At 46.8% G+C, this 14,585-nt stretch overlaps 1 protein-coding gene across 1 annotated transcript; it reads left to right on the top strand.

Moving 5' to 3' along the window:
- The first annotated feature begins 44 nt into the window (after positions 1-44).
- Positions 45-11,008, top strand: TBL2 (transducin beta like 2). Its single transcript, XM_010972345.3, has 7 exons — positions 45-4,467; positions 5,944-6,071; positions 6,333-6,517; positions 7,005-7,156; positions 7,494-7,620; positions 7,958-8,110; positions 8,331-11,008. Exons 1-7 carry the CDS (start codon positions 4,338-4,340, stop codon positions 8,791-8,793), a joined length of 1,338 nt encoding a protein of 445 aa, XP_010970647.1. The 5' UTR covers positions 45-4,337; the 3' UTR covers positions 8,794-11,008.
- The last annotated feature ends 3,577 nt before the right edge of the window (positions 11,009-14,585 follow it).

Raw genomic sequence — 14,585 nt, 5'->3', positions numbered from 1 at the left:
TGAGCTGGAAGCCCCTGGAGGGTTTTGAGTGGAGGCAGGACAAAATCAGATGTAACTTCTCAACAGGATCCCTCTGGGTGCTGAGTTGAGAATAGGACGTGAGGGGTCAGTTTCAGGTATTGCTGTCATCCAGGCGAGAGAGGACAGACACTCATCCTGGAAATCCTCCCTCTGTGGCCAGGAGGAGGTTCAGAGAGGCTCACCACCTTCTACGTTAGAGGAGGGCAGATCTGGGACCAGGGAGTGGGGGTGACAGGGCCTTCCATTGGAATCATCCAGAAGAAAATGCTGCCCCAGAGGGTAGTGACTGCCCCACGGTGTGAGATGCAAGCAGAGGGTGGGCAGCCACTGCATCAGGATATCTTAGAAGGAGCTGATACTGCAGATGGGGAGCTGGGTAAATGGCCCCAGTCCTTCATTGATCCTTTCATTGATCCATTTAACAAATATTTCCTGGGACTGCTCTGGACCAGGCACTGGTCCTGGTTCTGGGGATTTTGCTTACCGCTGCATCCCTCTCCTCTCCAATGAGCTGACACTCAAGCCTGGCGAGTCTGAATCCTCTCATGTCCTCAGAATCTTCTGAAGATGTTTGTAGGCTAGAAAGAGCAGATGGTCTTCTGGGGGCTTTGATTTCCCGCATTTGTGTAGAATACTAATAACAAGAACATTCATAACTGGACACTGATCTAGTTTTTACCACGTGCCAAGCACGATTCTAAGCACTTTATGTATATTCAGTCCCTTAATCCTCATGACACCTACATCTATAGGCCTGTTGTGAGGCCTGAGGGGTAAGTATACACAAAGCACTTACAACAGTGCCTGGCATGTAACACGAAGAGAGAGTTAGCATAATGACTACTATTGTCCCCACTTTACAGGTGAAAAATTGAGGTACAGAGAGATTAGCCCAAGTTAGCAGAGTGCCCACCCAGACTGACTTCAGAGTTTCTGCTTTTAGCCACTTTCTACTGGGCGGGTGACAGGTGTACCTAGCTTTTAAGTGCTGCTGCAGACAAGAGGCTCTCTAAAAGGTAAAATCTTCTCAGTCTGTGCTCCGCTGTGTTCACCCATGCACCCTGCCAGGAAGGTCCTCATATGACTTCCCCTTGACCCTGCGTCCCCTCTAGATGCCACCTTCCCTTGAGAGAGTCATCTACACCTGCTCCCTCCTCCCCTCCCACTCCTGCCTTTGGGCTCCTTCTCCCTCCCCCTTCTGCCCCAGCTTCACCCCTGCCCTGGCTCACCTGACTCCCTTGTTGCCAAATCCAAAACCAACACTTTGCCGTCCTTTTCTTGCCTTCTCCTGGGCCCTTGGACCTCCTCCTTGAACCAAGCTTTCCCAGCAAATCCAGACTTCTCCCAGGCCCTCCTTCATCCTGACAGCATCTTCTCAGTTCCTGCTCTGGGAGACTCTTCTTCCACCTGTCCCTTCCTCGGCCCACTTCCCATCTCACTCTCGGGCAAGACTCAGCAATGCCATCCCCTCCGGCCCCTCTGCTGAGGGCTCTCTATTCTGTATCTGCACTGTCCTTTCCCCAGAACTACACAATCACATATCTGACTGCCACCCTGAGCCCTCCATCTGAATGTTCCACAGCATCCTTAACCTTGAAGGAGCCAAAATAGAACTCATCATTTTCAAGACTGAAGCACATAGTCTTCCCCCTCCAACTGGAACCTTCCTCTGCTCCCCATGCCTAGGAAGGGCACCACCATCTAGACACTTGTGGAAACAAGAAACAGTCATCTTTGGCTCTTCCCCATACCCTGCTGCCCTGTGGTGTCTGTTACCAAGGCCTGGCCAGTTGACCTCATAAGCATCTATCCCCATGGCCACTGCACTATTCCAAATAGAACATCATCTTTACATACACTCACTCTCTTTTTTTTTTTTTTCGATTTAAATACAGTTAGTTTTCAAGGTTGTGTTAATTTCTGGTTACAGCATAAAATGATTCAATTTTACATATATATTCCTTTTCACATTCTTTTTCATTATAGGCTATTACAAGGTATTGAATATAGTTCCCTGTGCCCACCCAGACTATCTGACTTCAGAGTTTCTGCTTTTCATTATAGGACCTTGATGTTTATCTATTTTACATATAGTATTTTACATATAGTAGTTAGTATCTGCAAATCCTGAACTCCCAATTTATCTGTCCCCATCCCCTTTCCCCTCTGATAACCATAAATTTGTTTTCTACGTCTGTGAGTCAGTTTGTTTTATAAATAAGTTCACTTGTGTCATTTTTAGATTCCACATATAAGTGATATTATATAGTATTTTTCTTTTTATGGCTTACTTCACTTAGTATGTTAATCTCTAGGTCTATCCATGTTGCTGCAAATGGCATTTTTATGGCTGAGTAGTATTCCATTGTGTATACATACCACATCTTCTTTATCCAGTCATCTGTCAATGGGCATTTGGGTTGCTTCCATGTCTTGGCTTTTGTAAATAGTGCTATGAACATTGGGGTGCATGTATCTATTCAAATTAGACTTTTCTCCAGATATATGCCCAGGAATGGGATTGTGGGATCATATGGTAAGTCTGTTTTTAGTTTTTTAAGGAATCTCCATAATGTTTTCCATAATGACTGCACCAAAATACCTTCCCACCAACAGTGTAGGAGGGTTCCCTTTTCTCCACACCCTTTCCAGTATTTAAATAAACCTAATTCCCTTCCCCCAAATAATAAAGACATTGAAAGAAAGGAAAATTAAACTCATGATCACAGATGCAAATTTCTAAGTAAGACATAAACAAAATAGCATCTAGCTATACGAAAAAAAAAAAAAAAGACAGCTTTGTCTCTAGCTTCATGGCTGGGCCCACAGTTCTAAATAGCAGATTATGGAGGAAAAGCTCCAGGGTGCTCTGGACACCTCCTCCCAGCCATCCCCACCCCACTGCCCACAGCTGAGTCCATGCCAATCCCCCCTTCTCCCCTCAGCAAGGACAAAAGGGAAGGAAGTGAGGCCACTTCATTTGCTCTTTGACTGGATCTGTTTCCTCACCCGAAGTTGTGAATGAGTCTTACTGTCATCTAGTCTCTGCAGCAGCCTCTGTCCTCACAGGGTCCTTCTCAAGGCCAGAAGGGCTGCACTGTCAGGAAAGGCTCCCTGGTGGCTATGGAGATGTTTAAATCTGGCATCCCTAACCCTGGTACTTCGACTCTCTCTGAGTTGTGGGGCTGGGAGGCCCATGGAGCAAGCCTGTTCTGGAAACATTCCCTCTCCAGCTAAGCAGGTCTGGTCCAGATTCTATCATTAGTCTTTCAGAACATCTCTTTTCTGGTGAAATGTGAATAAACTCTGTAGATTGTATCAATGCAAATTTCTTGGCTTTGATATTGCATTATAGCGATGCAAGATGTTACTACTGGGAGAACCTTGGTGAAGGGTACATGGAATCTTCCTGCTCATTTTTTTCAAAATCAAAAGTGTCTTCTTAATCTTTTCAACTTCCTTTCCACTCTCCAGTCCACCCCCAAGCCCTTATCACCTCCTTCTTGGATCCTTGTAACCACCTCTTGGTTTTCCTTCTGCCCTTGGCCTTGGCACACACTAGTCCATCTGGAGAATCTCCAAGGCACTGATTTTGAGCTATCTCACACCGAAATAACCAGCAGAGGCTACTCTGTGTGCTGGTTTGAGCTGGCACTCAAGGCCCTCCAGACATTTCCAATCTTACCTGCTACTTTTTACTTTTGCCCATGCCCTGTCTACCTAGAGCATCGTCCTTCTCAAGTCTTTGCTGAGGCTGTGCCCCAGCCCCCCACCCCCCAATTTCAGGACGATCCTGTCCTTTCTCCATTAAGAGTAAACGCCCATCTGAATTCCCCGATACTAAGAAGACTTTCCCACCAGTCAAATGGGAGTAATAATCCCCGCCTTGCCTCCTTGAAAGGATCGTGTGATGACGGCTGGAATAACGCCTTTAATAATGATTATCATTAAATTATTCAAGGGGAGGCCGAAGCAGGGCCTGCATTTCTCGCCGCCCACCCTCCGCGGCAACACAGCCTCAATGGCTAGACCGTCTTAAACTGCCAGGCCCTGCCCTTCGGAAGCTTAACGATCAGGCCCCGCCCCTCTGGACTCGCTAAAGACCAGACCCCGCCCCCTGGACACGCCAACGGCCAGGCTCCGCTTCTCAAGACACACCAACGGCCAGGCTCCGCCCCTCGAGACGTGCCAACGGCCAGGCCCCGCCCCTCGAGGCGCACCAACGGCCAGGTTCCGCCCCGCGTGCGTGCGCGACCCCGTGGAGACGTGCAGGCGCCCGCGTAGCTAGACGCTGAGGTGGCGGCGGTATTGCCAACATGGAGCTGCTGCAGATGCCGGAGCTGATGGGGCTGTCGCTGCTGCTTGGGCTGCTGGCCCTGATGGCGACGGCGGCGGTAGCGCGGGGGTGGTTGCGCGCGGAGGAGGAGACATGCGGCGGGTCCGCCGGTTAGTGGGGCGGGGGCGGGTAGGGGCGACCTACGGGGACCTCGCTCCCGGCCTCTCCGGGGTCCGACCTGCCGTTTGGGCCTGCAGGGGTGCCAGAGACCACCCCTCCGCCTCAGTTTCTCCTCTTGGGAAATAAGTATGGTTTCCCGAGACGAGGTGCCTCCTCGTCGGGGTGGTCGCCCCCCTTCCAGACAGCCCGTTAGAACTTGGGTCCCTCGCTGCCACCGACAGCGCGGCAGCGGAGGCCAAGCCGTCTTCTTCCCTCGGAGTCTCAGCTTCTCCGCGGGACCGCTGCGAGAGCGCTTGTAAACTCGCAAGCTCGCTCCTTGTTATTTTATGAAAATGGGGAGGGGGAAGCGGACATTCATTTGTGAAGGCCCTGGTTCCCCGACATGCAATACCTACTACCTCTGTAGGCTTTGGGGCCTTTTTCTTTAGGGAGTCCACTGTTGGGTAAGGAAGTATATCTGAAAATGTAAGTGAAAAATGCAGTATAGTAGGTTTCATAAAAAGGTAAGTATTTAGAAACAGGAAACCCAAGGGTGGGAGTGGTCAGCCCTGCTTTATTCGATTGGGGATCCAGTAGGGAACACACGAGGTAGAGTATTCAAGGATTGACGTCTAAGAGTTTGCCAGGAGACCAAGAGAGGAAGAATGAAGCGGAGCACTTCTGAAACAGAATTTGGTTCGACTGTAGTGTGAGGGGAGAAGAGAGGGCTTGTAAGGGCTGAAACGGCAAGCAGAGGGCAGATTTGTCTTTGTATGTGGCCTCAGGAGTTTTCTTCTTGTAGGAATTAAGGAGCATCTGTAGCCATCTAACACCTGCCAACTTTGCTTCTGGCCTGATTCTCAATTAAATTAGTTATTATATACAAAAGTGACTGGCACCATTTCCGGCACAGAGTAGGTGCCCACCTCATGTTCACTACCTCTCCTGCCTGGGTTCTCCCTGGGATTCCTTTGAGCCTTTTAATGCTTGTGTTGGGTACTCTGCTTATCATTTTGTATATATTATCTCACCCAATTCTTGAGTTCTCGTTAAAGAAACAAAAGCTCAGAGCAATTAAGTAACTTACCCAAGACCAGGGCCACCAGATTCCATTGTGCACTTTATTCCCTACTTAGATATGTGTGGCCAAGAATCTGCACTCTGCTGGCCGTACTGTGTACCCACTGAGCTGTGTCAGACCAGAGAGGGTGCCTTTTCTAATGTGCACTGAGGTTATGGTTATATGGTTATAGTTAACGTTACATACAGCAGCAGCAGGCGGCCTCCTCAAGCTCACTTAGGAGTAGAGACACAGGTCCAAACCCAGGTCTGATTCCAAAGCCTCTATTTTTTCCCACATCACTCTCCTTGAGGACAAGGGTCATATCTGGTCATCTCTTACGCCTCCATTCAATGCCTGGCCAATCATAGGTGGTCAGTAAGTGCTTATTGAGTGAATGGATGGATGACATGGCCCTTCCTTATAGGCCAGAAAGCAAATGGATTTCCACCTGACAAGTCCTTGAAATCCAAGAAGCAAAAACAGCAGCGGATTCGCAAGGAGAAGCCTCAACAACACAACTTCACCCACCGCCTTCTGGCTGCAGCATTGAAGGTACATGGGTACCCATGCACAGAACATGTATACGAAGACCCACACCCCCGCAGACTTTTCCTTTGTAGTGTTCTGTGCATATTACAGACCCCACTGCCTCTGACCACGATCAGGGATGCCCCATCCTATCCCTTCTCATCGCATCCCATCAGCAGCTTGCTGTTAATCTGAGCAGTAGGGCCCTGGAGTCACGGCTGCGAGTTGGGTTTCCCCATCTGCCCAAGGGGCTCCTGTTCATACTTCCTGCAACCCTTCCCCTAGAGCCACAGTGGGAACATATCTTGCATGGACTTTAGCAGCAATGGCAAGTACCTGGCCACCTGTGCAGATGATCGTACCATCCGCATCTGGAGCACCAAGGACTTCCTGCATAGGGAACACCGTAGCATGAGAGCAAATGTGGAGCTGGACCATGCCATCCTGGTGCGCTTCAGCCCTGACTGCAGGTGGGACAGGATGGAGCCTCAGGTTTGCCTGCAGAAGCCCTGACCCAGGCTTATGTCCTTCCCATACCTCATTTGGGATAGTGAGGGGGGACCCAGGGTCTCCCTTGTGGTGGCAGAAAGGGAACATCCAGACAGCTTGAATATTGCCTGGAGCTCCCTGGAGGGCTATGTAGCTACATAGGAAGGAAGCAGAGAGAGGGAGATCTGTTTTTACTTGGGAAGTACCAAAGCCTGGCTTCTAGATTAGTTTTGGAAGCTGTGATGGTTTTCTAAACCCTAGAGAGAAGCTAAAGGAGCCAGAGCTATGAGAGTCGTACCTTCTAAGGAGTTTTAAGACATTTTGAACCAAGGGGTTACGTTGTGAGGCTAGACTATAGGTCCTGAAGGGAGGTCTTGATCTTCCTCAAAGCCCGCCTAGCACAGAATCTGGAACACACAGGTCTCCATGTTCAAAGGAGTGAGAGACTTGTCTGCTTCTTGTCTCTAGAGCCTTCATCGTCTGGCTGGCCAATGGAGACACCCTCCGTGTCTTCAAGATGACCAAGCGAGAGGATGGGGGCTATATATTCACAGCCACCCCAGAGGACTTTCCTAAAAGGCACAAGGCACCCATTGTCAACATTGGCATTGCTGACACAGGTAAGAGGCAGTCAGAGGGTAGAGCTTGCCCAACACAAGAGAATGGACCCAGTTATATTTACTGAATGATTCAGTGCAGCCTGAAAGTTGTGCTCAGCCCCAGCATGACGAAAGGGGCTCTGGCTCTGGACTCTCCTGGGGTCCTGGGAGCCACAGCAGGTCTCCAGGGAAGGCAGGTAATAGCCACAGTCTTCAGCCAAATCCTTCCTTATCTGTGGCAACCTTTGGCTCAGGAGGGGAGCATGGATCCTTGAGACAGAGGCCTTCATAAGTGTCTCCTTGGCAAGTGACAGTCAGGTCATTGACCTCAGCTCATGTCACTCCCCTCACCCCTCAGGGAAGTTCATCATGACTGCTTCCAGTGACACAACTATCCTCATCTGGAATCTGAAAGGTCAGGTGCTGTCTACCATCAACACCAACCAGATGAACAATACATATGCTGCTATATCCCCCTGTAGCAGGTGAGGACGGAGGGACTTTGGCATCTGGATGGGCAGATGAGGCTGCCTGGGGCAGAGGCTGGGGCTGAAGGCTAGTGACAGAGCAGAGAGCCAGCTTCAAAGAGCAGAAAGCGCATACAGTATGGAATCAGGACACCTAGATTCAAGTCCTCAGTCTCTATTTCTTCATCTATAGTTTTTAAAAGGTTGAAGTGGGGGTACTATATATATTTTAGCACAGCTATGAGGTCTTATGTTATTTAGATACACGATTAACTTTCTCAGGAAAAAAGTTTACTGGGTTTGCAGAAAAAGATGCTTAAAATTAAGTTTTAAAGAAACCTGGTTTGTATGGCAGGTTTGTGGCCTCGTGTGGCTTCACCCCAGATGTAAAAGTTTGGGAAGTCTGCTTTGGGAAAAAAGGGGAATTCCAGGAGGTTGTGCGAGCTTTTGAACTGAAGGGCCACTCTGCAGCCGTCCACTTCTTTGCTTTCTCCAATGACTCCCGGAGGTGAGTGAATCCTGATTTCTTACCAATGGCCCTCAGCCTCTCTCTGGGCAGCCAGGATCCTTCTGCCATTCTCTGCAGCAGCTCTGAAGTGGGTGGGGTACCTGGCCCTCAGCAGGCCCATAGCAATGGAACTGGCTTCCTAGCTGGAGTCCCTAAAGCTATCCCAGTGCCCTCCGCTCCAGGGTGTGTTGGGCTAGAGCCATGATTTTCCATGCTGCAGGATGGCCTCTGTCTCCAAGGATGGTACGTGGAAACTGTGGGACACAGATGTGGAATACAAGAAGCAGCAGGACCCCTACTTGCTGAGGACAGGCCGCTTTGAAGAAGCGAGCACCATGTCTTGTCGCCTGGCTCTCTCCCCTGACGCCCAGGTCTTGGCTTTGGCCAGTGGCAGCAGTATTCATCTCTATAATACCCGGCGGGGTGAGAAGGAGGAGTGCTTTGAGCAGGTCCATGGGGAGTATATCACTGACTTGTCCTTTGACATCACTGGCCGGCTTCTGGCCTCCTGTGGGGACCGGGCAGTGCGGCTCCTCCACAACACCCCTGGCTACCGGGCAGTAGTGGAAGAAATGCAGGGCCTCCTGAAGCGGGCCTCCAATGAGAGCACCCGCCAGAGGCTGCAGCAACAGCTGACTCAGGCCCAGGAGGCCCTGAAGAGCCTGGGTGCCTTGAAGAAATGACTCTGGGAGGGACAGCAGAAAGGAGCTGGCCTTCTGCTGCCACGACTGCTGCCACTTTTCCCGGGTACTCCCCAGCTGGAACCCTTGAAAGGAGTGTTCTGATTTTCTTAATGGTGGCTCCTCTTTCCTTTTTCCCATTGAAACTATTCTTGCCTACTTAGATCTCTCTCTTTCCTTGCTGGTTGTGACTCCTGGCCTTACTTGACCTCCCAGGCTAATAACCAAGGTGCTTCTCTTTTTCCTGGGACCAAGGAGTAGAATCTAACTTCACCAGACACTGAGGAGAGTGGTAATTAGAAGAGAGAGAGAACATGGTTTTTGACCTTGTAGCAACACACCCTGGTATCCAAAGAAGTTTGTAACTGTGGAAGCAAAGCCTAGGGAACACCTGAATACTAACCAGCAGTTTTGAGGAGTGGGAGATTGGGATATCTTCCAATTCCAGAACTGTGGTATGGCTTCAGGGAAAAGATTACCTTAATCCAGGCAAAGCATCTAACTCCATCAAAAAGTAATTAAGGGATTTCATTCTGTGCCTCAGTTTTCTCATTTGTAAAACGGAGAATATTTGGCTCTGATTTAAGTTGTGCAGAGGAATCATAATCAGAAGGTGACTCTGTCTCTCATGAGGTTATATCCTGTTTGAGGAGAACCTCTGATCATTTCATCAGACATTTGAGTGCCTACTCTGTGCCCAGCACAGCACTGGGCACTGGAGATAAATGTGAATTAGGACATGATCTCTGCCATCAGAGATGGCTGGTGGGAGAAAGGTACACATGTCTATGAAGTGCTTCTTGTTAGTTTATTCATAGCTGAAGGAGGCTGTTGCAAAAGTCAAGGCAAGAGGACTGAGTCAGGACAGAGGCAATGGGTATGAAGTTAAGGGGTTGATTTTGATAGCAGATTCAGTATTTAGAAGTTCAAATTTTTGGACTTTGAGGACTGCGTGGATGTGAGAGGTAAGGGAAATGAGGAATCTAGGAAGACTTAAGCCTAGGCAAAATTTATTCATCCAAAATAAATTCTTACTCCCTCTCTTTAAAACTGGGACCTCCCCTAGTGACCCCTAACTCATATAAATGTTTGAAAAGTCACAACCTTGGAGTTATCCTTAATTACTCTCTTTTCACTACTTCCACTACCTTACTACACTACTAGTACCCACTCCATCAGAAAATTCTTTTGGTTACATTCCAGGTATTTTCTGAATCTGCTACCTCTCTCCATCTTCTCTGTTAACCATCCTGGTTCTAGCCACTGTCACCTACTGGACTACTAGAATATAGCGTCCTCATTGGCTTCCCTGCTTCCTCTCTTGCCTTGTTAAGTAATTTTTCTATGTACTAGAGTGATCTTTTGAAAATGTAAACCAGGTCACATTGTTCCCAAGTTAAAATCCTCCAAAGGATTCCCATCACACTTGGAATAAAATCCAAAATTCTTACCATGGCCTACCCGGATCTATATAATCTGGCTTCTTCCTTCCTCTGTGGTCTTGTTACCACTCTCCCAGCCACCCCACTCTTGCTCTGGGGGGACCTGTGCCAAGGTTTTTCTCTGCTTAGATGCATTTTTCTCTTCTGTTGGCAGACTTGTGTTTGTCGTAATTCCGTTCTCAGTTTCAGTTACGCTTCAGAGAGACCCTCCCTGACCACCCAATCTGAAGTAGCCCTTTCCACCAATCATATCACATTAGCTTATTTTATTTTATTTTATATTACTTAATATTATCTGAAATTACCTTGTCTGGATATTTGTTGGCTTCAGGGGTTTCATCTTAAATGCTAATGGATGTCAAGTGGATAATATAAATGTGTGAATTGGGCCACAGTTGTCTGGGTGTAAGACAGTAGGAAATGGTGGGGACTAAAGTGATCTCTAAAGGGCCTAAGTCCTGGATAAGGGGCAGGGGTGGTTGCTACTTATTATTTAGGAATCCAACAGAAGTTGTCTGTTTCAGAAAAGGTAGGAGTTGGTGATCTATTATAAAGAAAAAATTAAGCACTGTATGGAGCAAACAAAACACTAATGTGGGCAGGATGTGGTCCAACAGTCTCTTTTGGCAGCTTTTGGATTGTTCATTAACCCATTGGAATGTGAGCTCCACAAGAATCCTTGTCTGTTTGATTTGCTTTGTATCCCAGACTACCTGGGATACTGCAAGCACTCAATAAATGTAGAATTCAAACCAGGGCAGTTGACAGAAATTTCAGTACCCTCTGTGTACTGTGGTTTTATGTTCCCAATTTCCACTGTGATTTTCTGTTCCTAATAACAGACTGATGATTGATAATGCTATGCACATGGGTCCTGTTGAATATTTGCTTTCTGATTGTCAGAAGGAGACTAAAACACTTCTTTGCATATCTGCTTGGCTCTGGCTCTGGCTTTACTTTCAGTGTATATCCAGGAGAGGAAGTAACTTCCAAATGTTGAGCTACTGAAGTCAGAAGTCTTCAGTTCCAGTTTCAGCTGGGCACTTACTGACTTACGACTTTGAGCAGACAAAGCACTTGACCCCTCTGAGTCTGTTTCCTCATCTGTAAAATGGGACTAAATCTTGTCCTGCGTGCCTTTCAGGGCTGTGAATTTCTAACAAGATGAGTGAAAGCACTACAAAAAATTAGAGACTTCCTGAGGACAGAAAGCGCCTCTCACTAAAGCTCCTCTCACTTCTCTTGTAAGCATGGAGAAGTTACCTGGATATTAATGTAGACCAGAGGCCAATGTGTTTTTTTGATAAAAAAATCCTTGTGTGTGAAAGCAGCATTAATCCTTAAACATTACTATTTCAACTTATGTGGGTTTGAAATTTTTCAAAATAAAAATTTGGGGAAATACTAAAAATGGTGGTATATAGATTATTTTTATCAGTCATCAAAAATAGATAAAGATATTTAATCCACAAAAGTGTGCATTTAAAGGCCCGTTGATAATGCTGGCTCAATTTCAATTAAGGTAATAAATATTTAAAAGATGTTCTGTAATTGGAGATTATAGGAGGTAACTAGGAAGCACATACTATAGTGATGAGTTATCAGTGATGGTAGTTTATATCATAGACCCAAAACTGCCCCAAATTGGCCACATATTCTAGAAGCTTAATAATTTGGGATTCATGTACTCCTCTACAAAATTCCAGAAATATGAGTCTTCCGGGTGAGCATGGCTTGGTTTCAGCACACAGCTCTTGAGGCTGAGGCCCACTGCTGGGCATAGGTCAGCACTGCAGAATCAGCCACAGCAACTGAAAGTTTGATGCATATACACAAACCTGGGAATGTCTTCTGAGATTGTGATGGTAGGTCCATGTCTTCATTTGTTCAGGCTTCCAGCTCCGATCCCAGAGTTCAGGGCACTTGGAAATTGAGTGTGGTTTCCACTTGCTTTCTGTTCATAGCCAGCTTTCTGTTCATAAATAACCAGTTTGAGTCCATTTTCGTTTTCTTAGTCACATTACTGGTGGCTGACACAGTGCTAAGCATGGTCCCTACCAGCTCACTGTTGTTTTTGCCTCAGCCATTCTCCCAGTAACGAACCACATCTTCGTTTTTATTTGGTGAACTACCACTTCCCCAACCCTTAATCCGTGTGATTTAACAGGGGATAGACCCAGACCCTCCAGGTGGGCATACAACCAATCAGCAGATCCCTGAACTCTGCCAGAACTTTATAAAGTGAAAATATCTTTAATTTTCTACGGGGATTGCTAAGTAAGTAGAATGTAAGGTTGTTACTATGTGTATTCTCACCTGAGAATGAAGACAACATGGGAGAGCAGCCAAAGATGTAGAGAGACTGCGTGCTAAGGATGCTGTTTGTTTAGACTGCTGGATCCAGACATGCCTGAAGTTGCCACATTGGACTTGTCAGTTATAAGAGCCAGTAAACTACTGTTTATGATTGTCAGTTTGAGTTGGGATACTCTTAATTACAACTGAAAGAGCCTTGACATCGGTATTAGAGAGCTCAAGCAAACTGTCGAAGGCACATAAACCAATAAATGGCTTGCCCAGATCTTTAAATTTAGGCCTATCTGATACTGAAGTACATGCCTTTAACCACTGGGCCCAACATTTGTTAAAACCAGAGGCAAGAATATAAATGGAGGGCTATGTACCGTGCCATGTCTTAATATTTATTATAAATTAAGCTGAGCTGAAATATGTTCTATCCTCCTAATTTGATATAACATCCTGGAAGGCCAAGTTTAAATTTAGAATTCTCAGGCTTAGGTCTGTGCCACGATGTGTTGTCAAAGCCAACTGTCCCAAGGTCAAGGCTGCTCCCTTTTTCTCAACTTGCAAGGGACACCTACCCCTTGGCCACCAACCACCGGGGCCTTAGGGAGTGCACCATGGTAGCACCACCTTTGTGAGAATGGACCCAGGGAGAGGCTCTTAAAAGCCTTGAAGCAGGTTTGGGTCTGTGTGAACAGGGAGTCCAGGGTCTGGTGGGTGAGATGGGGGCACAAGCGCTGGGTGGTCACATCTCCCTGGTCCTACAAACTGCAGGACCAGGGGAGGGGCATGGCAGGAGGGGGGCCAGGACAGGTCCCTCCGGATGAGTCCTCTTGTCCATGTCTGTTAACCACTATGCTTGCCACACTTCAGCCTTCCCCTGAAATTTCAGTTCACTATCCTAAGCTCTCCTCAACACACCTGAAATGAGATATAGCGACCATTTTATTGAGTTCCTAGGGGTTCAGCTAGGTTTATCAGAGTTCTTCTAAAAGTTCTGGATATGTGGAAGCATTTTCTTAACTGATATCTGTGGCCTGCTTGCTGGCTCTCCATTCTCACCTTTAAGTTCTTACAGGCATCCCACAGACCAGATGCAACCAGGATACCAACATGGAAACCATCCACACCTTGATCCTTCCTCCATCACATCCCTGGATCAATCTGACAGGAAGGAAGCCAGGGGAGCTGAGAACACCAGCTTTCTCATAAACTCATGGAACTTTTCCTTCAACTGTCATCATAGATGCTCCCACTGCCACAGGTGAACTTGGCTTCATCAGGCTTCTTTATCCAGTCATCTGTCAATGGACATTTGGGTTGTTTCCATGTCTTGGGTATTGTAAATAGTACTGGTGTGAACATTGGAGTGCGTGTGTCTTTCTGAATTACATTTTTCTCTGGATATATACCCAGGAGTGGGATTGCTGGATCATATGGTAAGTCTGTTTCTAGTTTTTTAAGGAACCTCCATACTGTCCTCCATAGTGGCTGCACCAATTTACATTCCCACAAACAGTGTAGGAGGATTCCTTTTTCTCCACACCCTCTCCGGCATTTGTCATTCGTAGACTTTTTAATGATGGCCATTCTGACTGGTGTGAGGTGATACCTCATTGTTTTGATTTGCGTTGCTCTAACAATTAGTGATGTTGAGCATCTTTTCATGTGCTTGTTGGCCATTTGGATGTCTTCCCTGGAGAGATGTCTATTTAGGTCTTCTGCCCATTTATTGTTTGGGTTGCTTATTTGTTTGATATTAAGGTGTATGAGCTGTTTGTATATTTTGGAAATTAGTCCCTTGTCAGTTGCATCATTTGCAAATATTTTCTCCCATTCTGTAGGTTGTATTTTCGTTTTGTTGATGGTATCCTTAGCTGTGCAAAAGCTTTTAAGTTTAATTAGATCCCATTTGTTTATCTTTGCTTTTATTTCCATTACTCCAGGAGCTGGTTCAAAAATATGAACCATGTTTTCCTCTAGGAGTTGTATAGTATCTGGTCTTACATTTAAGTCTTTAATCCATTTTGAGTTTATTTTTGTATATAG

The sequence above is a fragment of the Camelus bactrianus genome, chromosome 18, assembly GCF_048773025.1.
Source record: "Camelus bactrianus isolate YW-2024 breed Bactrian camel chromosome 18, ASM4877302v1, whole genome shotgun sequence".
Classification (NCBI taxonomy): Eukaryota; Metazoa; Chordata; class Mammalia; order Artiodactyla; family Camelidae; genus Camelus; species Camelus bactrianus.
Note: the sequence above shows the minus strand (reverse complement) of the source record. Positions and strands in the feature narration are given on the sequence as shown.